The sequence below is a fragment of the Ictidomys tridecemlineatus genome, chromosome 1, assembly GCF_052094955.1.
Source record: "Ictidomys tridecemlineatus isolate mIctTri1 chromosome 1, mIctTri1.hap1, whole genome shotgun sequence".
Classification (NCBI taxonomy): domain Eukaryota; kingdom Metazoa; phylum Chordata; class Mammalia; order Rodentia; family Sciuridae; genus Ictidomys; species Ictidomys tridecemlineatus.
In genome coordinates this window covers 87618728-87643399 of record NC_135477.1, presented here as the reverse complement: position 1 = coordinate 87643399, position 24672 = coordinate 87618728, and the positions used below count along the sequence as shown (strand labels likewise).

At 40.8% G+C, this 24672-nt stretch overlaps 1 protein-coding gene across 7 annotated transcripts in view; it reads right to left on the bottom strand.

The window, feature by feature from the left end:
* The window catches only part of Pde8b (phosphodiesterase 8B), a 229726-nt gene that overhangs the window by 184819 nt on the left and 20235 nt on the right, over window positions 1-24672 (bottom strand). For 3 of the 7 annotated variants that reach the window (XM_005328976.5, XM_013360187.4, XM_040273235.2), the window contains exon 1: window positions 15365-15892. The exons of 2 other annotated variants lie outside the window; for them this stretch is intronic. In XM_005328976.5, coding sequence (XP_005329033.2) covers window positions 15365-15703 — 339 coding nt within the window. In that variant the 5' untranslated portion in view covers window positions 15704-15892. Of the gene's footprint in view, window positions 1-15364; window positions 15894-24672 lie in introns of those variants that run through there. 2 more of the 7 variants (XM_013360188.3, XM_078044116.1) reach the window with 1 other exon arrangement.

The following is a 24672-nucleotide window of genomic DNA, read 5'->3' as shown; positions in this document are numbered from 1 at the left end:
TAGTGGGCAGGCAAGAGTGAAGACAAAGAGGCAGTCATTTGGGAAGTCATTATTCTTCCCAAACCATGTTGCTGTCTTGATAAGGGAGGAGAATTACAATGTCTAATATGTATGCCATTCAAAGAATAACTGCTCTAGAAAATTGGTCTCCTACCTCCATGAAAACCAAAGTACAGCTGGGTGAAAAGCAGACAAGAGAGCAGGTATGACTCACAGAGAACCCTCTCATAGAGATGTTAAGCTTAAGCTTGAACTAAAACTGTGTTACTACTTTATAATTTCCAGAGAACCAAAGGGCCCAGGAATAAAATCTGAACATCTTTGAATATATGTTATATATTTGACCTTGGAACATGTGAGCAATTTATACTTTTTAAATTTTTTTTAGTTGTAGATGGACACAATACTTTTATTTTATTTGTTTATTTTTATGTGGTGCTAGGGATCAAACCCAGTACCTCATGCATGCTAGGCAAGCACCCTACTACTACTGAGCCACAACCCCAGCCCCAACAATTTTTTAAGCTTTAAAAAAGAATCAAAGGTAAAATGAAACAAATTAACCTGTCTTTAATTAAGCAATAACTATTCCACTGTTAGAAGAGATACACAAAAGAAACTGATTCAAATTACTTAAAAACACAGTAATTTACCTGTTCATCCCTAGTGGGATATACCCTAACATCAAAAATGACTAGAAAAAATTAAATTGTTTTCAGTGATCATATTGTTCATGAAGTAGTGTTGACCACTCTTTTTCCAAGATGTGTGTGTTTTATAAGATAGAACAAATGACAAATTATCATGATGCTGTTAGGAACAAGGACTTGGATTCATGGAGAAGAAAAAAAAGAAGTGTCAACACTGGTGGGATTTAAAGAAGAATCTGATAGTCATACATTTGAATTAAGTATAAATTCATGGTGTATTTTTACCTTTAAAAAGTATTTCCTGGCTATGTCTACTTAGAAGTTCAGAAATAAAGGCCAGTTCATTAGCAATGAACACCTCACTGCCCAGACCGCCTCTAAATCCCATTTTATAATAAAAAGAAGTAGGTTGCAGGGAAGAATGACTGATCCTCTAGATCAGGAGCAGGGAATGAACACATGGGCCTGGAACATATTGTCAGGCCCAAAAGCAAAAACTCTCCTGGACATTACCAAAACACAAGGAAAGAGATACAGGAGCCAATGTGAACAAAGACAGGACAGCTGAGCATCAATACAGTCAACAACTCAATAACTGCAATGGACTCAGACATACCTAATTTGTATAGATCTTTTTTGAGGGGAGAGGTCATTTTGGGGGTTACTGAAGGTATTAAACCCAGGGGTACATAACTACTAAGCCTCATCCCCAGCCATTTTTTTTTTTGAGATAAGATCTCACTAAGTTGCTGAGGCTGGCCTTGAACTTGCAATCTTCCTGCCTCAGCCTCCTGAACCACTGGGATTACAGGCGTGTGCCTCTAGGCCCAGCTAAACCGAGAAGTTTATGACAATACTAAACACACCACTGGTTACCTTTGGGAATGCCATGGAACAGGAACATTGAAGAGAAGTTAAGAAGCAAGTATTCACTCAGCTTTTCGCATATGAACTATACTCGAGGATAAACAAATAGTGGATGAAGGGGAAGTGCTCTTTACAGAATGATTCCAGAGGCACTGTAGAAAGAGCAACGGGCTTTTAATGCCAAAGGATTTAATGGAATTAAGTAACAACTGGCAATGACTGCTAACATCACAAAAAAGAGTCAACCAGACATTGTGCCTCCTGACAGAGGTACACAACATGACCTATAAGGTAGTCTTCCCAAAAAGAATTCAATAAGTAAACTTGGATCTGATCAAGTCTATGGATCTAACTACCAATATCCAGGAAATATGGGGCCAGGAGAACGTGGTAAAGGACACCACAGGAATGTAATCAGCAAAACCCAGACTGTGGGAAACTCTGTTGGACAAATGACCCAGTTTCTTCAACAAATAAACTGTGAGGAAAGAGAGAAAGAAGGGGGGCCTTCAGCTTAAAAGATGCTGAAGAAACATACCAACTAAATGCAATGGGTAGATCTTATTCTCAAGATAATTCAAACAAAAATATTTTTAATGAAAATATTTATGAGATAATCAGGAAAATGTGCACACGGTCTTGGTATTTGATAATGTTAAAAATTTATTTTAATCTGGAAGCATGGTAAGAGTATTATGGTTATGCTTTTTTAAAAAACAGTCCTTATCTTTTAGAGTTACATGCTGAAATAGTTGCAGCTGAAATAATAGAATGTTTTAGATTTGCTTTAAAATAATCCCATAATAGTGGGGAGAGTAGGTGGTATAGATAAAAGAGTAAGCTTAATTTTGAAACTGTTGAAGCTGGGTGATGTGTACATTAAGTTTTATTACTCTTCTCTCCATTTCTGTATTTATTTTCCCTAATAAAAAAAATGTTAAGTGATTTGCCTTTGAAGCATGTATATTGTATAGTGTTAGCCTTAACAAGCAACACTTGCTGAGAGTTCTATTCAAAGCTAACAATGGCACATATATTAATTATGTCATATCCACAGCAACTCTGTAAGTTTGGTACTTTTAATATCCACTTTAAACAGAGGAAAAAGTGAAAATTAGACAAGTTGAGTCACAGAACTAAGTGGGTGATACACATGAGATTATAACCTGACTTCAGGTGCCGAGTGTCTGGTGAAAAAAATTAGAAACTACCCCACATACATTAAGGGAGAAACAGACATACAGAACTGTTCATCAGAGTATTAGATGGTATGAAAGAGCAAAAGAAAGAGAGAAATAAAGCTGGAGAAACCAATGAGAGGAAGTAGCAGCATTCAGAGATGAGAAGCTGCTAACACACTGGGCTGGAACCCACAGCCCACACTCAGGCTGTGAGCAGAGGGCTGGCTCTGCACCCTTCAGTCACCACCAGTACCACTGGATGGGAGTGGCTGCTATTGCTCTTCCTTTCATCCAATTTCCTGCCAGTATCTCCTCCTTGCAAAACCTAAGGGGAGATCATCTGCAGAAGAATCTGGAAGACACAGTTTGTAGACTTCTAGCCCCATCATAATTCAAAGGAGGACAGAGAAAAAACAAAACCAAGAGACAAATAACCAACAAAACTTCTATGCCTCATTTCTTGTCAAGTTGCAATGTCAAACTATAATTGCTTGATTCATAATTCTGATGTGAACTTTCACCTTCTTTCTCTTTTTCCATTATGCAGCTACTTTTGTGGCCATTATGAACTTAAAATGTGGTTTGTCTATATTGACATGTACTGTCACTGTGACATGTGCTCCTGATTTCAAAGACAGTTTCAAAAAAATTTTTAAAGGATGCAAATTATCTCATTAAATATGTTATACTGAGTACATGTTAAAATGATAATGTTCTTAATATGTTTGTTAAATACTTACTAAAATAATTCTACCTGTTTCTTTTTACTTTCTAAAAAATGGTGAATAATAGAAAATTCAAAATCTCTCTGTTGGGGTTTATCTGGGACTCACATTACATTTCTGTGGATGATGCTGCTCTAGAGCTTCAGCCCAAGGCAAACCATGCCTGGGAGTGTGCAAATCACATTACCCAAGGGTCAGTCATCAACTTCACCAAACTTCAAGTTCATTCTTAATCAGTTCTCTTGGATCCTCTGTGCATCTGGCAGCTTTAGCTCTGGGCTTTAAAAGCCTGACCTTAATTTCGCCTCTGGCCTCTAAATATGATGGTATCTGTGATCACATAGTTGTCTGCTCCGTGGGGACTTGTTCCTCAGGCTCATCATTCATTTTTTCCCAGTAGTAGTGCTTCCTCTCAAAGAACTCAGTCCCTAAACCCTAACTCCTGCCAACATTCAGTGCAGTGCTTTGCTACAATGGATGGCAACATCGTTTGAGTGCAAAGTATGAATGCTCCTAAAAGACAAAACTGTTTGATTCATTTTTTTAATCCCCAAACCTAGAGTAATGCCCAATATAAAGCAGGAAATGTGCATGTGCATGCATGCACACACACGAACCTATAAGGTTTTCAGGAATTGTTCCCCTTCACACTTGAACCAATCCTTTTGGCAGTATATTATACCCATCCTATGAGGAGGGATTATATACATTCTCCAAGGTTGCAAAATTTGTGCAGAATTTGTGCAAGAACTCAACTGTGGCCAGTGAGTTCGATTCTATCATCACAGGTTGCCCTTTGGTAGCCACAAAAATTATAAGAAAGGGGCTGTAGAAAGGCCTTGTGAAATGACTCCTTTTAAAGACTCCATGGTGTTTGGGGCCTTGGAATGACTCAGGATGGCAGAGTGGATACCAAGATATGCCTCCAGTTCCAGGATATCCAGTGAGTCCCTGTCTACAAAGAAGATATTAAGAATAACAACAAAACTTAATCAACTTAGCTGGAACTATTTCTTCAAAACAAGTGCCTCACCAACTTGAATCAGCTCCCTCCAATCTAAAATGGGCAAATATTATAATCCTTGTGAGCCCCAAGTCACTACAGAGAAAGGCTTAGTGTCATTTCAAATGCTTACGGATTTATACATATTGTGTTCAAGCATTTGAAATGACACTAAGCCTTTCTCTTTAGTGACCTGGGACTCAACTAGGATTGTGAAGCCTTGAGATTGGTCACCTCAGACCACAGCCATCATTTTTTTTTTTTTTAGAGGAAATGGTGAGGGAAGGGGTGTATGGTCCATTTAGCCTGACCTCCATAAGGGGAGTGGTAGGAAGGAATGTCACAGATATATTCTTCTCTTCCCCTTGTTGGTTCAGATTTTCATAAAGGAAAAAGGTGGGGCCAAAGGCGAGAAGATCTTTTGTGTGTCAAAAGTGAGAACTTTGAACCCTAAAAATCAATCAGAAAATGCTTTGGATTAGTGTAAAAGGCAGGTCTCACTTTTACATGCAGATTATATGACATATAAAATGTTTAAAGGCACCCAGTTGATATTAGCAAAGGATTTTCATATAGAAACAATTTTCTACGTGGCATTTAGGTTTCTAGGTTAATCAAAAAAAAAGTATTTAACCCATTGTGTGGCTGGGATATATTTACACTGTTGAAACAATACTGCCATGAGAGAAACATAAAATTGAATTAGAAATGGTTTCTTTCCGTGCAAGTGTCCCTTGGGAGAAGTGGGTTTAATTAGAGGGTGATGAAGCAGGTGAGGGAGAACGTGGGCAGTCCCTTCACAGAGTAATTATCAGGGAGTAGTCACGGGAAGTAATCCTTGCCAGTTTGAGGAGGTAAGGGGCTCAGGTGGTGTTATTAACCCCATAACTCTAGGGACAAAGCTGAGGCCCAGGGGCTCACGTGGCTTGATCATGATCAAGATCACACAGTGAGGGATTCAGAGTTACACCTGACCTACTGTCCTCTTTCCATCCTGCTACTTTACCTCCAGGTAAATAGGGGTGTGTCTGATTGCATTAAAGCACTTACTTTCTGTTCCACCTACAAATATTCCATTATGGTTTTTATTTTAATTAAAAGCACGCTTTTAAAAAAAGATCACCAAACATTATATAGGAGAAAATGTAATGACTAGATAGCAATCACATTTTCCTAATTGTTTTGTTAACTATTCTTTTATGTTCATTGGTATCCATAAGATCCATTCATCACAATTGGCTGGTATGTCTCTTAAGCGTCCTTTAATTTATGAGTTTCCCATTCTTTCTCTTTTTTCCACTTGCAATTTATTTGTTGAGAAATCTGAGTTCTGTGTTGTGTAGATTTCCCCCAATCTTTGTATCACATGATGTGTTCCTATGGCCCATCTAACACACTTCCCTACTGTTTGCCAGAAGCTAGTAGTTAATTAGAAGTTGAATCAGATGATAACTCAATTTCAGAGGGTGAGGATGAGATAAATACATTTTTTGTTAGTGCATTATAATTACGTATAAAAGTGGGATTCATTGTGATATATTCATACATGCACAGAACACAGTTTGGTCTATTTCACTCTCCAGTCCCTGCCTTTCCTTCCTTCCCCCTCCCCACACTCCTCTTCCTCTACTCTCCCTTCTATTTTTGTCAGATGACTTTTTTATTCCTTTTAACTAACTTCCACATATGAAAGAAAACATATGACTCTTGACTTTCTGAATCTGGCTTATTTTATTTAGCCTGATAGTCTCCAGTTCCATTCATTTGCCACCAAATGACATAATTTCATTCTTCTTTTTGGCTGAGTAAAACTCCATTGTGACTATATACCACATTTTTTAAAAATCCATTCATCTGTTAGCAGAAATCTAGGCTGGTTCCCTAACTTGGCTATTGTGAATTGCACTGCTATAAACACGGGTATGCATGTATCACTATAGTGTTCTGACTTTAGTTCTTTTGGGTTAAATGTCAAAGACTGGTAGGTATATTGGGGTCCCATGGTGGGTCCCTTCCTAGTCTTTTCAAGAATCCCCATACTAATTTCTATAGCAGTTGCATTAATTTACAGTCCAACCAATAATGTATGTGTTATTTTTCCTACACATCTTTGCCAGCAATTATTATTAGGTAAGATACATTTAAGATGACATTGTATTCGCACATCAGGAGACACAGTGGTTGTCTTTTCCATGATACTAACCCTTGTTAGTGATCCTGGCTTATGTCCATTAGTTATCATGAGTTGCAAAATGGTAATATTCTTGTTCTGTTATTGGATCTAATTTATTAGCTGGAATAGATTTCTAGAAAGAGAAACTTCTCACCAACTAGTTGATTTCCCTGGGACACAGTTTCTATAGGAAAGACAGATTAAATGCATGTATCTTTCCTGTTATTTCTAGTTTTCAAAAAAATTAGCTGATTCCCTGGTATTCTCCTAAAGTGACAAGGAGTTTTTTGTTGTTGTTTTGTTTTGTTCTGCTTATTTGCATGTTTAGTATCATTTCAAATCCTTTTGGGATTGATTTGCACAGCCACTAACAAAGTTTATACTTTGCTTCATTCTGCCTTTATTTTTTGCTAAACATCATTTGTTTTCTAAATATTATACTTTCTTGATTATGGGGAAAGACTCCTAGTTCTAATTAAAGTTCAGCTCAAGACTTTTGGTGTTTTTTGGTCTTCTCACAGTCACCCAGTTTCTCAGGCAAGACTATCAGTTTTTTAAGCTAAAAAAACAAAATGTCCCACGTGGCCCGGAGACCACCGTGGGTGAGTCATGGACAGCTGGACCATTGCTGACCTTCATAAATGTACTTTGCTCTCCATTTAGCCACAGCTATTGCTTGAGGGTCCCTCAGCAGGAACCCTGGAGCAGACAAAAGCCCTATCCATCGTGTATTCTGTCATTTTCCAGTTCCAGAGTTTTAATGTTATTTGTGGTTCTGACGTCAAAAAAAAAAATGCAGCTTGCTTTTTTTTTATGTTCCCCTGCATGATAGGTTGCTTAAAAGTCTCTCATGTGTCTTTCTATAAAAATTTCCAGAACTCAGGGTCTTGTCTCAGTTTCGTGACTCACACAGGCAACTGGGTCCCTGGAGCTAATCATTATACCTTCCTATTTGAGAAAACAGGTCTTAGATTTACAGTGTAAAACTTTCCCAGCAACCTACTATATCTGACACCACCTGAAATGCAGCAATACAAAAGCCAGCAGCACTCATGCAAAATGGTTCTAAGCAATCAATCGCAAACCTAGACTCCAAGTTACAGATTTAGGACAAAGATTCCTTGTGGAACCATCTCAAGATAACACCAAAGACTCTGACCTTGATATTCTGCTTGTGCAGGCCCATCAGGCATGGAACCCAAACCACAGCATGGGCATTCAACTGGCAGAATTCCCCTGGGCCTTCACCTTTGGAAATCCAGTTGAAGCAGATCAAATCCTGGTCCATGGTTGTGGTTTTCCAAACCTTCCAGATAACACATCTCTAGATAAGCCCAGTTTGTTTATGTTAGCCAAATCAATCTATTTGAAAGTGTGGGGTATATTTTCCAATACCTTATTTCAAAAATATTTAAATAACCGAATCTCATTTATATACCAAAATGGTAATAATGGCAACACATGACTATTAGCAGCTTCTCTTCGTACAGCACAGCACTTATAAAACGTCAAGCATTGAGTCCAGTGAAAATAATGGCATGTTGTACCAAAACTTCTTGAATTTTGAGTGCATCAGATATTCTACACTAACCTCAAAACCATACACCCGTTTAAGCTCACAGAAGAGGTGATAGTGGATGTGTTTAAGGAAAACTCTGTTCCCACAGACCCTGCTCTGATGCCCCGACCTGCTTCACCTCTTTGCTCCAAATAACTCTACATTTAGCACCAATCATAGATCAGCCTTGGGCCTGGCTGTCCACAGGTCTCAGGTGGCGCCTCACCTAAGGAGTGGATCGTGTAGTAAGAGGCCATAAAGCTCAGCAGTTAAGAACCTTGGGATTGGCTTCAAATAAGCTTGCATTCAAATTTCATCTCTCACCTTGAGCAATTTATTCCACCTCTTGCAGCCTCATTTTCCTCACTTTTAAAGTGGAAACAATAATTTGTAGCTCTGTACATTACATGAAATAAAGTAGATTAAATGAAATGATGTATATAAAGTGCTCAGCAAATAGCAAGGACTTAAATAATAACTAATGTTATTATATCCACCCTATTTACCTTGTAAAATCTATGAACCATGCATGAAAACTTGAATCACCTGGGAAACAAAAGACAATCGCAAAATATTATTTTCTCTCATTGATGGATTATCCAAAAGTAAAATAGCTTCTTAAAGCAAACTATCAGCAGAGTAAGATAACTCCATGTCACAAACTATTTTTGTGTGGACGGTCCCTAAGGAGGCAGAAATGGGGAGGTAAAAGAAGTCAATCCATGGTATAGAATAAAGCAAGGAAATGCTAAATAAAAGTGGTTTTATCTGCCAATGGGAGATGAGAGGAAATGGGGGAGGAGCCATCAGTAGCCAATTCTAAATTAATCTATAGTACAACTTGTTAAAAAAAAATGTTCTCTATTAAAACATAATTAACTACAAAGATTTTCCATTATAAGATAAAGGTAACCCCACCTAAAAACAAATCCCAGAACAGTGGGGTACAGCTCAAAGGTAGAATGCTTGACCACCACATAGGACACCCTGGGTTCAATCCCAAGATTGTTTTCAGATGAACTTATTTGCACTTATAACCTATTTCCTTCCCAGATACTGTCCGATCAGGGAACGAGGAAGGTGTAATTGGTTGATCTCACCTGGTAAAGAAATAAGTAAAAAAACTCCAGGACACATTTTACTATTTTTAAAATATGTATTAAGATATATCCTTTATTGAAAATATCAGTTCATAAACAAATTGCAAAATTCTTTTTTTTGTAGTTTTTATTTAGTTTTTGTGGGTAGAAGGTTGTAGACAGTGGGGAAGTACAAACTGAGAAAAAAAATGGACTAAACTGATATAAACATATCTCAGCAGAGTCAGAGAGTCATGAACTCAGGAGGAGACTATGTCTACAGCAACTTAGAGATCTCCAACAAAGATCACTGGATATATTTTAATATCATAAGTCATTAAACAGGGAATGCAAACAATGAAATTTTTATATGCCATTATTTTAGACTACCATCAACGCTGCCCCTCTTAATTTGAGTTCATCTGTACCTAGGTATCTCTAACGATGTTGAAAAAATCTTAACAATTTTCACAGACAGCCGATGGGTTATGCTCAGGATTTGCACCTCCACACCCACTCTCCACCCTGCCTTGTACTCTGGAAACCTTGATCAATAGAATCCTTTTCAATCAAAATCAACAGGCTGGTTTTCAGATGTGTTTAGTCAAAAGAAGGTACAGGCAGAAGATCCATGAAAGGGAAGGCAATATTAAAAGGAAAAATGAGTGGCGGGGGTGAAAGGGAGGGCAATATAAAAGATGAGCCAGTGGGGTCGGGGGAAACGGGGGGGACAGTGACATGGATGTATTTACTCCCTTGGCTCCCTCCCTGTCTACCTCTCTCCCTCCAAACACTACCTGTCCCCCTTGAGATCACAGCTTCTGGGACCTTCCCTGTCCTATAGATTTGGTTCCTTTGGTTCTCATAACTACTACCTCTTGACACTATAGCATGGGAACAGCTCCCTCTTTTTCTAGTCTTCAGGTGCTGCACATCACTTGTTGGCCTTCCTTCATCCTGCCAGCACATCTGAAATAATCCTCCATGACACTGTTTTCAGATGAACTTATTTGCACTTATAACCTGTTTCCTTCCCAGACACTGTCTGATCACGGAACAAGGAAGGTGTAATTGGTTAATCTCATCTCATCCAGGTGCAGGGTTTATCTATAGCCCTCTGATTAGTCACTGCTGCCTCCAATCTGAGCTCTTCATCCTCAACAGAGAGCACTCAAGAGAACGGAAAGCAAAGAGGTTCTATTTCCCAATCTGAAGTCTCCACCTGGTTCAATAGCCTTCATCTTTGGGGAACCCATCAGCTCTAGATTTCACTTGCCCCCCTGACCCTAAAATCCTCATGTGCTCCTTCCCAACTCAAAGGTTTTCCAAACTCTGCACTTTATCTTCCTATTTGATGCTATAGGTTCACTCCCTCCTTCCTATTTGGATTTCTAGCCTTAAAACTATCACCAGTCTGGTGCCATAGAACCTACCCCACCCTTTCCCTGCCCACTCTGGTGACCCAAGCCCTACCTGGTGGTCACCAGAGTGGGATTTCAATACAAACCATCTAACCTCTAAAAAAGCTGGAAGCTTGCACTAAATAGTTACTTTCTGGCTTGAGGTCTTTTTTAATGGAGCCAAAAGAAAGTATTACCTGATTGTCCTTAAAAACTAATGTAACTATTAATGAAAGCAGTGAAAAATTAGGAAAATGAGATTACTGGCTCTAAATCAGTGTGTTGACAGGAGCAGGGGTGAAACTATGAAAAAATGTGCAATGGCCAAGGCAAATTTGGGCTTTCCTAAAGCAATTTACAGTAGTCACTGGAGCTAACCCAACTTTCTGCTCCATTTTAAAGTGAAAAATGAGGGTGAAAGGACTAGCAAGAACTCCTAGAGTTGAGGACAGAAAATGGGCCTGGAGCATGAGACATCCAGCCTCTTCTTAGGCTCCTTCCTTGCCATGCAGTTTCCCATCATGTAGACATGGCCCCTCCAGGGCAGAGGCAAATGAGGAACTCCAAGGGGAAAGCAGGGCATTAGGACCTGTGCAAACCTAAGAGGATTCTATGGAGAACTGAACCTCATAAACCCAAATGGGCTACATGGTCCAGTGCTTTCCTCACTTACAGACTTTTCATACAAACTTGAAGTTTCAGAATTTGACATCATAAATAGAGATGGTAGGTTCCCCATACAAAAGTAACTGAGATGAAGGGCTATGATTAGTGCCCCAAATATAGGTAGTGTGGCACCATACTCTCTGCTACAGGCAGTCCCACCTGGTCAACAAAACAATTTAGTTCACTTAAAAGGAGTGGTTCTCAAAGTGTGGCCCCCAGATCAGCAACATTAGCATCTCCTGAAAACTCACTAGAAATTCAAATTCTCAGGCCCCACCAAAGACCTCCTAAATCAGAAGTTCTGGGTGTGAGGTGAGCAGTTTGTATTTTAATAAGCCCTCCATGTGATTCTAGTGTACACTAAAGTTTGTGAATATTGACTTAGAAAACAAACAAAAAAATGACTTTTTAAAATATCTTCACCATTCTCTCAAATAATATCTCAATGATATTATATGACTATAAGCTCAGAAAAAAAATATTTATTTATTTTCCTTTTAAACAGAGTCAACATGAGAGTATCCTGATTCTTGGATGCCATGGAATATATTGTTGAAGTCACTAAAAACTGGTTTAGGCACATCCTTTTGCAAGAGTTTTACCCTCCTCTTAGGCTTTGCTTACCAAATTCCATGGATATTTCCTGAATTCCTAGCATTAAATACTGGCTCAATAAATAAATGAATACAATGCATGGAGAAGACTGGGATGTTGGAGATGCTGGCTATCAGCACAGTCACTTGGAAACTAACAACTCTCAAGCCTCATCCACAAAACAGTTAACCTCTACAGTGGTGTCTACAAGTTGATGATATCAACAATGAAAACTATACTACAACTGGCTGCTTAGTCCTGGATACTCCCAAATAGCAACAGCTGGTATGAGAAAAGATTTGTAAGAATCCCTGGCTCCTCCCAGAGAGAGGTTCAACCATCTCCTCTAAGGATTTCCAACATGAATTACAAAACTGGCACAATATCAGGAGTGAGCATCCTGCAGGATTCTCCTGTTGGAGTACTATTTTTAAAAAGGCAAGCAAGAGGGAGATAAATTGCTAGGAAGTTGCAGTTTTACAGCAATTGGGAGACAAATCTAACTTCTTACCAGAAATGGAAACCCATGTGATATCATTGTACTGCATATGAATTATTAATGTTTATAATCTTTTTTTGCCAATTAGGTATTCAAGAAGGTTCCTGTTGACATCATGTTTGACATCATAATGCTTTATCATTCTAAAAGCATAATGAAATGAATTATTGCTAGAAAAAGAAAAAGAGATCAAGCACACATATTTGCACTCTGGGGAACACAAGAGCCCAAGTAGATAATGAGGGTATTGTTTATAATTGATGCACAAAAAGGGAGAAAAAAAGTATTGAAACCCACCACCACTATAAATAGAACCAAATAGCAAAGATCTTATTTTTCCACCTGAATGTTTTAGAAAGGGGTGGAGACACACATAGCTAGCAACCAGCAAGTATCTCAAACTCTTTTTTTTTTAACTCTCTCAAATTCTTAAGGCAAAAGAAAAATTCTTATTCTAAAATGAAATGAAAGTAAAGTTTTTATAAAATTATCTCATCTACAAAAGGGTACAGAACACATGAACTTTAAGACTAGAAAAGACAATGCAACACTGAGTCACAGCTTAAAAAGAATACTATTAAATATTTTAGGGCAATTATGTGATAAAATTGTGTATGATCTGTATAAATAACTCTGGTCTCAAATTTAATTTCAAATATATAATTCCTGAGATCTACACGATGCAAATTCGTGTGGAATCACTGAGGCAGCAGTTTCATTTCCAACATTCTTAATAATAGGTTGGAATGAATTAAGTTCTTATTTGACAATCTTGTTGGTAAAACAAAATGAGTTAAATTCCTTCCCAGGTCAAGCCTTTGAACACTTAAGCCAAGTAACAATGAGATTTATACAAGTTTCTTCTAGTTGCTAATAATCGGGACTAATTTTCCCTCTAGTTTTTACTCCATTTGGTCTGTAAGTAGCCTCTTGAGGGAAGCATTAAAACACATAGAATGGGTTCATTCATTATTCTTTCCCTCACTAAACAAACACAGAGTGACTAGAGTTGCCAGGTACTAAAGTGAGGTCCTTGCTACTCTGGAAGGCAAAAATGCACAATTTCTCTTGAGCAACCAGAAAAAAAAGACCACATAGTTCATGAGCAGTCACCATTCTGAACTACTGCCTTGGGTCTTCAAATGTCCTTTTCAGCAAAAAGGTAAAAGGATAGTCCTTCCTGATAACATCCCAATTTAATGCTATCACCAAAAATAACATTTTAATCCCTTGAAATGGCTATATAGAGTTCAGCATATGCCTTTGTAATAAACGTGCAATTGATAAATAATACCATCATGAATCCAGGTGTCTACCCTTTGATTATTCTTTGCCAATGAGGCACTGTTAACACACAATAATAAGAAAAGAAGATTGTTCCTTGCTTATACTAAGTGCTCAATAGGTGGTATTTTTATTCTAATGATGATTATGATTACTACCAGAGAAACACTGAACCTACAAATAAACATCAGTTAAGTTCTATATTGCAAAATCAGATGATGTTTTTAAAAGATTAAGTTCATTAAAAGAAGTTTTTGGTCTTCCACACTGAAGTTAGCACACACTACCCCTTCTCCTCATTCCTCTACTGTGTGCTGACTTCATCCAATGAAGTCCAGAGCCTCCTCACACCAGGTCAACCGTTGAACAAGGTTTTTACTAACAAATATTCAATTGTGTGTTGGCCAAATCATGGAATGGTTCTCAATAATCTGCTGGCTATGTAAAGCTATGTCTATCTAACACTGAGTTATAGGGTGCAGTGGTGCACACCTGTAAATCCAGTGACTCATGAGGCTGAGGCAAGAGGAGCGCAAGTTCAAAGCCAGCCTCAGCAACTTAGCCAGGCCTTAGGTAACTTAAAGAAACCCTATCTAAAAATAAAACATAAAAAGGGTGGTGGGGAGCTGGGAATGCAGCTTAGGGGTTAAGCACCACTATGTTCAATTCCTGGTACAAAAAAAAAAAAAACTGTCATAGAGACTGTTTTTTTTTTCCTCTGCACATTTCCTCTGCAAATTGTGCCATTATCATTGCTTGTTATAAGGGAAAAGGCCCAATGAAATATTCACACAATGAAAATATTCTTAGATATATTAGTAGTTTGAAAACATACAGGACTGCACTATTAGAATAATAATTTTCAAATGACATTAAGAAATATCTACTTACTAATCATTAAAGTGTTTTTTCAACTTCCTCACAATTCCTCTTCCCAAAGATCAAATGTCTGTGCAAAATCTTCATCTTCAGAGAGCCGCACTGTACTAGAAACCATGTCCCCTCACTGTAGCTTTGCTGACAATCCAAAATCATGGCTGGATTCTCTCATTTATGACCACAATACAGCCAACCCAGGGAAATACAAACTCTACAAACAGGTTCCACATTGCTCCTCTATCTGTTCCTACCTCTCACTGAAAACACAAACACTCTCATTCATTCACAAATCCCAGCGCTGGATCCCTGTGTTGAGATTCCAGCCGGCCTGACTGGCTTTCCCAGGTAACAATCTGAATAGGAGGCACTACCATATCCTGGTACTGGGTCTGCATCAGTTACCTACAAGGCATGCAAATCCAGCTCGGCGGATCTCATTCAGCTGGACTTGCCCTGAATGCTGTCAATGATATATACCCAACCCTGCTGCTGCATACTCCCGAGCCACAGCCTTCCTCCCCCAGTGAGAAACAGGCCACCCCGACTGCTTCCCACTGCGCTCCTTTCTCCATCTGGCCCCAAGATCAGCTTAGGTCTCTTCGTCAACCCCTCTGGGGGTCTTTTTCAGTCCCCATTTTTTGGGTCCTTATCACCCCCTCAAATGAAAAGTAAACTCCTCAGTGACACTCTCCCCAAACCAGCCGCGTCACGGCCCCTCAACTCCACCGGAGCCCCCAGCCCGTGGGAACCCTGCTCGGACGGGGCGGGCGGACCCCCACCAGTCGGTGTCAGCGCCTAGCATTTACCTTGACGCTGGTGTAGCTGGTCTGGGTCTCCGCCTCGGCGCTGCTGCAGCAGTGACGCCTCCGGCCCCTGCAGGTGGTCGTGGCTGGGGCTGCGGAGCCCGCGCTGCTACCGCTGCCCAGCTCAGCCCGGGCCCTGCGGACGCGGATAGCGCCCAGGGGTCCCGACGCCCGGCTCGGGGGAATGGCGTCGGCGGCGTCGGTCTGGACGAAGAGGCCGTGCAGGGGGGCCGCGGGGCCCTGCGACACACTGGTGGTCTGGCGGGGCGAGTTGGACTCCTCCGAGTCCCGGCAGTAGATCACGCCGCTCTGCGAGACATGGATACTAGGGGCGCAGCCCATCCCTCGGCCGGGTCTCCCCGCGCTCCCGCCCGAGCCCAGGGCCGCCCGGACCCAGCGCACCCGCTGCCACCTGCAGTGAGGGGGCGGGCGCGGCGGCGGGGGCGCCTGGACTGCGCGCCCCCCGGCTTGTGTGGCCGCCGCTCCGTCGGGCTCGCCGCGATGACCCCCGCCGAGCCTCCGGGAGCAGCGCGCGTCACCCCAACTTTCCCTTCTGGGCCATCTTCCTCACCGAGCGGGAGAGCGTGCACACACAGCGCCCCGCACGCACCGGCGGCCGCCACCCTCCCCGCCGCGGCGCCCCAAACACGCTCCCCGCGCCTCCGCCTTCCCCTCCTCCCTCGGCTCGGCCCGCGCCGCCGCCCAGCTCGACCTCGCCGGGCTCTTGCGCCTGCGGCCGCGGGCCAAGGCGCCCGCCCGCCCGTCAGCACAGCCCCTCACACTTTCAGTCTGCGTGAGTCTCCCTCCTTTCTCGCTCCCTCCCACCGCCCTCCTCAGGTGCCTCCGCTCCGCGGGCGCCACCGCCCGGACTCCTATGCGCCCCTTAGCCCCTCCCGCCTCGCCCCGGGCTCTGGGACTGGGCAGAGCGTGCCCCCGCCTCTCGTTTTGGTCCCGGGCCCCAGGGCGCAGCAACTGGCACCACGCCTTAGCGCCCTCCCCTCCTGCTCCGCTGTCCAGAGGCCTGTCCCTTCTGCACCCATCCCGACGCCGCCCCCTAGTGCCTCAGTCCCTAGTCCCCTGCTGGCACACACCCCTAGCCAAGCCCTAAAGGGCTGGGTAGCCTGAGAAGGAACTCAATAAGTCCTCGCTTTTTTTAGCACATCCTGGAGCAAAATAGGTTGTCCCTCCTGAAATAATAGGGACCCCACAACCCAGGCCCACCCAACTGATTTACTTGCTTATCAACACATTCAGGTGAAGGTGATGAAGGGGAGACCTCACACTTCCAGAATACAATCCTTTTTTGCTCAATCCCCACCTTCCCACATACTTAGGCTTAAGTTGGATGGTGGCCCAGGCTTCAGAAGCCCATTCCCTGTCTACTCATCATTTAGAAGTTCATGCCAAGGAATGGGAAGGCCCTGCAGAGGAATGAATCCTTAAACACAGCTGTGGAAATCCAAATTTCCACAGAAGATTCAAGGGAAGAGCAGAAAGAAGCTGTCTGCATGCTTCTTGGTTTTCTCTCCCTGAGTTTTGACCTCTTCCCTGGATGTCACTAAATTTTCACCCTGACTTCTACCCCATGGAGCCTCCAGTTTTGAACTGCTCTTTGTCACACCCTGGGCTAAACAGTCAAAAATGCCTTCCTTCACTCGACTAAGCTTCATTGCAGGAGAATAAGAATGCCTTTAGAAACAAGGCTGCTGTTCCTTCTCTCCCTGATGTGAATTCTGGGTTACAGCTGTCAGGAACCACTGCCCACTTACTCATGGGCTTCTTGAGTAGTTCCTGCCATAGTCACAGTGACACAAGGGAGCTACTGAGATAGTCTACTCAAGGACTTTATCTAGAGTTGCTTATAAGGCCAAAAGCAAAACCACAAAGTCTTGATGCAAAGCCCAAAGTAGTAAGTATTCAATTAGAAATAGTGTCTTCATTTTTCTCATCCTTTCCCCATAACATCAACTCTTGAAGTGACCCATTGAAGACTTTGAATGATGGCTTCTAACCTTCATAGAAAAGCAAGACATCACTCCCAGTCTCAAAATCAGATAGGGAAGGGGAAAAGTTAGTCTAACTTTATTCTTTTACTTTTACTTCTCTACTCAGCTTTTTTGTTTTCTTTTTCTTTTAATGACAGGAAAACCTTCATTTGGAAAAAGTCTACACTACATTTTCTAATGTACAAGCAAACTGTTCATATTATTTCTGCCCAGATTGGGTTCCCCAAGAAGCAGATTCAGAGATGGTATTTAACAGGCAGAATATTTATTAGAAAGTTCTCTTGTAATCAACTTTTGTGAAAGGACAGAAAGCAAGAGGAGGGAGGGGAAAGTTTAAGCAGAGGGAAAACTGACCTAGCCTCAGGCTTCCCTGCAGGAAGGTTTCTGAAAATGGGATGATACTTAGGAGTGTCCTAGACTGAGAGGCCCATACCCACGTGGATTGTGGATGGGTTATTAAGAGCAGACCACTTCAGTGACCTTGGGCAAGCTGGCTCTCTTCAACTAAGGCACTCCCCTTACAAATCAGCACCTGAGCCAAGGGTTTTCTGCTGGCAGCACTCCCAGTAGCTGGAAGGGTAAGTCAGTCCTTTCCCGGCATCTCAGCTTCCCCCATGGTTTCCTTGCTGGCTGCCGAGGGGCCATGCCTATAAGAACACCACATTAAATGGTCCAGACAGATATGGGACAATCATTCATTTAAAACTAAACCTGATAGCTACCATCTGTTCTACTTCCAAGGGACCATTTAGGACCTGAGCAAACAACATCAGAGCTAGATTATAAAAACACTGATCTCCATTCTAATCCCTGGTGTAAAGTCAGGAGTTAATCATTCCTAAAGCTCATCTGTGATTCTCTCCTATGCACCCATTGCAGTCATTAACCTTCATGGAGCTGATGGTGGCAGCTTTAACATACTGAAACTTAGAGCCATAATTCTCATGCCACATGTCTACATTTTCAGTTTTCTTGAGGAATTACTCAAGAAACCACCCAGAGAAGAGAAGAGCGCTGGCCACTTCCTGAGGCTTTTGAAGGCAAGACTATAATTTTAAAAATAGAATTTATAACCAATCTTTTGGTAGAGACTATTAGGAGCTGAATCACGAAGGTACAAGTCATTTAGTAACAAATTTAGGATGAACTTTCCACATTAAAAATAAATGGGGGAGCCAGGCGTGGTGGTGCATGTCTGTAATCCCAGTGACTAGGAAGACTGAGACAGGAGGATTGCAAGTTCAAGGCCAGCCTCAGCAATTTAGCAAGGCCCTAAACAACTTAGAATTGTCTCGGAATTTTTTAAAAATAAAAATAAAAAGGGCTGAGGGATATAATTCAGTGATCAAGCACACCTGGTTAAATCCCCAATATCCTAAATAAATAAATAAATGGGGCTGGGAATGTAGCTCAGTGGTAGAGTACTTGCCTAGCATACACAAGGCCCTGGGTTTGATCACCAGCAGTCAAATATATATATATATATATATATATAAAATAAGCCTTGGGGAAGCAGATAACACCAACATAGTTAGTGAATAGGACTGAGTTGCTTTAGTGGGTGTTATGATTTTGATAGCTTATCTGTGAGACAATGAAAGAAAGTTTAGAGGTAAAATTATTGGATTTAAGAGCCTTAACCTAATCAGTGCATTAATCCACTGATAGGGTGATAACAGGCAGGTAGGGTGTAGCTAGAAGAGATGGGTTGTTAGGGGCGTAGCTTTGGGGCATATATTTTGTCAGTGGTGAAGGTAGTCTCTCTCTCTTTGCTTCTTGGTGCCATATTCCCAGCTGCTTTTCTCCACCACACACTTGTGCCATGATGTTCTGCCTTACCTCAGGCCCTGAGGAATGACAATGACCATTGATGGACTGAGACCTCTGAAACCATGAACACCCAATAAATTCTTCCTTCTCCAAAACTGTTCTTCTTAGATCTTCTGGTTGCAGCAACAAAATAAGCTGACTAAAATAGTGGGTTAATTGCACACTTTATACTGGGATCAGTGTCTTTTGCTGAAAGTCAGTTCTTCGAAGGAAAAGAAGATGAAAGAAGAAATGCACTAGATATATATTTTTCCTCCCATTTCCAAAGCAGCAATAGCTCAAGCAGCTTCCACTGCCAATTCTGGCTTAGTGAAAGGAAAAAATAATATATCCCTATAATCTCCACCAAGTGTTCTCAGTGGGAATATGCAACCTGCCCCCATTGCTGGAACAGATCTGATCGCTGAAACTTGCACAAACGTGGAAGTGGAGGAGAAATTATTTCACTAAAATCATTTCCCCAGCTTAGTTCTGAGTCCTGAGTTCTTGCCTATATAAATGATTTCTGAACTGATTCCCATGTAACTACTTCAGTGCATCCCAGGACAACAGCAAAGTCTACAATCTCAGACACTGCAGATATAATTTAGACCCAAGTTACAGAACAAGGCCAAGAAACCCAACATTATATAAAAAAAAATTTAATTAAGTGGGGAAAAATTTAGCAACATGTCCAAGAAACAAATCAGAAGAAAGAAAACCAAATTAGAAATGTATTTAAAAATCTAAACCTCAGATATATCCAAGGTCAGCTGAATGGCTTTTATGTTTTATAATGATATTAAGTAAGAGCTTACTTCAAAATTATGACCCAGAGTCATTGCAAGATACTGAACAAGTAAGGTCCATTCCAATTCTAAAATGGTAAGAATCTTCCAAAATTTCTCTAAAAAAACAGAAAATGTGATTAATACATTTTCAGTGATTTTTAACCACAGAGGTTAAAGCTATAGCAGTTATCTGACTCATCTTTGAATAACCAAACATTTAAGCAACCAATCAACCTTACCAAGCTTCTGAGTTCACACCATGTTGCTAATGGTGGAATTTATTGGGAATCTAACCACCTGATAAGTGAAATGATACCGTTTATTAAGCAGACCAGTACAGCGAAAAGTGCATTGAACTCTGAGTTAGAAGGGTGAATATGAAACCTGGTTTTTCATTTTAGAGTTGTATAACCTTGGACAAGTCACTTAACCTCGAGATTTTCTAAAAGAATCCCCAAAGTTTCTAAATCACCAATATTCAAGATGCCATAAAAGTTTTTGTCTTTTTATGAAGTTATTTTAAGTTAGAACTATGAGGTGTTTTTTGTTTTGAGAGAGCAATCCCAAACCAAATAGTACATCAGAATCATCCTAAGGAAATTGTCAGAAATACAACAGTTCCCTAGTCCTATCCTAAAGACTTAGATTCAGGTATTAAGGACTGGATGTAGCAGGTGTCCTTTTGAAGAAAATGAATCTAGCATGGCCTTTCCACAGTCTCCTTTGGGGAGAGGAGTAAAGGTTGAAATCCTTACAAATGCCTAGGAGCCTCTACACAATTGGGCACCTGCCAAACTCACTGATCTCGATTCCTTCTTGCCCTAACTCTCTGCTCCAAATACACACGCCTCCCTGCTGTTTCTCCAAGAGATTCAACGTTCCCCAGGAGCTGTCCCCTCTGCTAACGTCCTCACTTCCTTTAAATCTCTGTTCAGATATCCCCTACTCAATGCAACCTATCCCCAACTTCTATTTAAAATTGAATGAGTGTAAGGTTATATGAATCTCTCCTTAAAATATTCTTAGCTTATTATGTTTTCTTTTCTGGCCTTCCAGAGATGCTTTTTCCCCTAAACAAGGTCAAAGATGGAAAAAATTGAAGAATGGAGGAGATGGAGGAAGTCAGAGAAATTAATGTACACCCATTTACAAAGAAAATACAGAATCATATACACTGAGACAGAGGCAAAAAGAAAATGAAAGTCTAAGAAAGACACACAGCCATTTTTATGGTAAAATAGCCATACCAAGAGAGTTTATAGATGCAACTTTTTAAAGACAGAAAAAGTGAGTTGTATTTTTAATTATAGTTTCATCACTTCTTGGTTCTTCTGCCAAAGACCAAATGAAATTAAGGAGAGGATTTGGCCTGTAGGAGAATTTTCTCTTGGCAGATGTAGAAAATGCAAATAGAGAAGATGGAAGTAGAGATTCAGCCAACATCTGATTCCCTTAGGTCAACATCACTGAACATGGATTGCACTGAATGCTGGTCCCTGCATAGGATAAAAGTGATCTGTTCTTCCCATTTATAAGAACACCACAGGAAGGGACTGGATCAGCCCCAGAGGGACTTCAGAAGACCCTTGCTCCTAACCCAGAATTCCCCTGGACCCAAACAATCAGGCTATGAGGTATGGAACATTCATTTCCAAGAGTTTTATAAGTACATTTCACAAAATGAGTCATGAAAGGACATAGAAATGAAACACAAGGTACAGTCCAACGAAAAAGGAGCTTATAGGGCAATCAAGGGTATGAACTTAGAAGAAAATAACAGAACATAATACATGGGTATCAGAGTGCAAGAGCAAAAATGAGCAGCCCTGTCAATTCTTTTATGGGAGTTATGATACTTGGAGAAGGCTTGCTGGAGAACGAGGCTTGTCATCCTCCTGAACCAGGATAACTTTTTAGTCATAGGAATCAGTGTGAACAAAGACACAGACGCAGAATTGACCTTAGTGGGACCGGAATCAGTGAGCAGATCAGACAAGTAGACAGCAACTCCTGAAGTAAGGATAATAAAACTTAAAGATGGAAGACCTGAAGCTTCTATATGTACAAGTCACTGTAGTTTCTACCACCCTTCTGGAAATACCCTGTGTGAAAATCCAATTTAGAATACAAACCATTGTCTAGAAAAAGAAAGTTCTGTTTGCCAAATTATTAAATGTTGGCTTTTTTTCAAATAGTAAACTCCATGCTCCTTTAATACTCTTATATAGTGTTTTGAGTTTTTTAGGTATGCTTAGTCAGGGTACAAATTACAAATTCACACCAACTTTTTAAAAATATATATAATGAATAAGACAAGCACAAGGCATATTTGTTTCTAAATTAGTGTGAGATTTCCTAAATGCCTCATGGGTAATTTTTTTTTTTTCAGTGCTGAGGAGGATTAAAAATTTTTTCAGTGCCTCACACATGCTAAATAAGAGCTCTACTAACTGAGCCGCGCACATCTTGCTAGGCATACACCATCCATTCTAAAAGATCTCATCATACTATGTGATGCTAAGTTCATTCATTCATTCATTCATTCATTCAGCAAATATTAATTGAATGCCTACCATGCATCAGATACTAAATAAACACTAGGGAACAAGTCAGAAATAGTCTCTGTTTCAGTTTTGGGAGGATGAAAGGACAAACAATAGAATTCTCTGATGGTCGTGAAGGGATTTTAAAATGCTGATGTGACAGAGACTAGGGTAAAGTTATGGAAGTTTTCTCAGAGAAGGTGACACATAGGTTAAGATTCTCAGAAAACTTTTTCAAAGGGAGTCTTCATTCATTCCTTTTTTCACCTACCCATCCATCCATTCATTCAATGAGAAAACTACCACTGTGCCCACACAGGGAAGGATACAAAGAAGTAAAATACTCAATACTTACCCTCAGACAGTCTGGCCAGGAACATAGACATTCACACAAAAGAAGTGTGTTAACATTTGCTTTCAACTAAAAATCCAAGCCCAGAAAGAAAGATCACTGTGGGTGGAAGTGATGTCACTGAGGAGATAGTGTGTGGCTCCTGGAAGAATGACAGTGTTTAAAAATGCAGAAAAAAAGGACATTCCAGGGAAGACAATGCACAGGAAAGCCTACAGGTAGGAACACTGATTGCTTGAAGAACAATGAAGGAGATGATTCAAAATGCTTTGTGGGGTATAAGAACAGCATTGTTTTGGCTGACAAGTTATGGTGTTACCAGGGAAGCAAATGTCAGACTCTCGAGTTGGACTAAACTCTAGTCACTGGAAATCACTCTAGTTTTTAATAAGACTGTAACTTAAAAGTTCTATTTCACTGAGATGAATCTGGTTGCATACTCAAGGGCAGTGAAGGGAGTCAGTAATGAGGACCAAGAAGGAGCTATAATAATTCAGAAATGGCACTTGTAATCCTAGCTTTTTGGGACACTAAGGCAAGAGGACTGCAAATTCAAGGCCAGTCTTATCAACTTAGTGAGAATCTGTCTCAAAATAAAAATTAAAAGAGCTAGGCATGTAGCTCAGTAGTAAATCACCCCTAAGTTCAAACTTCAGTACCAAAAAACAAAAACAAAAATCAACAAAAAATAATTTAGAAATAGGATAATAGGGATCGTTATGAGCTGAATTTTATCTTTTTAAAATCCATATGCTGGAACCCTAATCTTCAAGGTGACTGTATTTGAATTAATTTACCTTGAAGGAGATAATTAAGGTTAAATAAAATCATAAAGGTGAGGCCCTTGTCCAACAGGACTGGTGTCCTTATAAGAAAAGGAAGAGACCCCAGAGCTGCATGCACACACAGAAGAAGGGCCTCATGAACTCACAGAGACAGCACCATCAGCAATCCCAGGAGGAAGGCCTTGCCACCCTGCTGGCACTTTGATGGTACATTTCCAGGCTATAGATGTGTGAGAACATAAGTTTCTATTGTCTAAGCCACCCAGTCTGCAGTATTTTGTTATGGAACTCCTAGGGGATATCAAGTAGATGAAATGTGTGAGTATAGAGGGGAAAGGGGAGGGAATTATACAGACCTTACCAAGAATAAATCCCTGGGATCTGACACTGATTCAGTGAGGGGACAGGAAGCTGGTGACATTGAAAGCAATTGCAAAATTCCCACCTTAGATAGGTAGGATAATGGGTGAGAACGGGGAGTACTCTCAGGAGAAATGAGCCTCTTCTATATAAGGGATTCTTTCCCTGGATTTGCACTTTTGGGGTCCAGAATCTTAGTCTAGAAACCAGAAAGTGTCCATTCAAGTATCTCCAGAATATAACTACAACACGGGAGACACGAGGCCAAGAATCACTTTTAAGTCCACGGCTGGATCTCTAGTACTTAAAACCAGAAATAATACGTTTCAGTATTTGTTGAAAGAATCATGAAGACAGTTGGATGTATTAGCCTCCAGGTCCTCCTCACCAACAAGCATATGGCCCACCCTTCCCCCACATGGTTAAGACAACCATCTCTTTGCCAAGACTTTCGAGGGCTTCTCTACATTCAGGCCCACACATGGATGTTAGTTTCTTGCTTCCTGTCAGGATGACTAAAGTCAGCCTTTGAAACTTTTGCCTCAAAAAAAAAAAAAAAGCAAGCTTCTAAGCCCTGGGATTTGACTTCTTCACTAGCTCCAGGTGCCTCCAGGCTGTAGCTTTGCCTGAGGGCCCAGCATTAACACCTTCTGTTCATCTGGTGT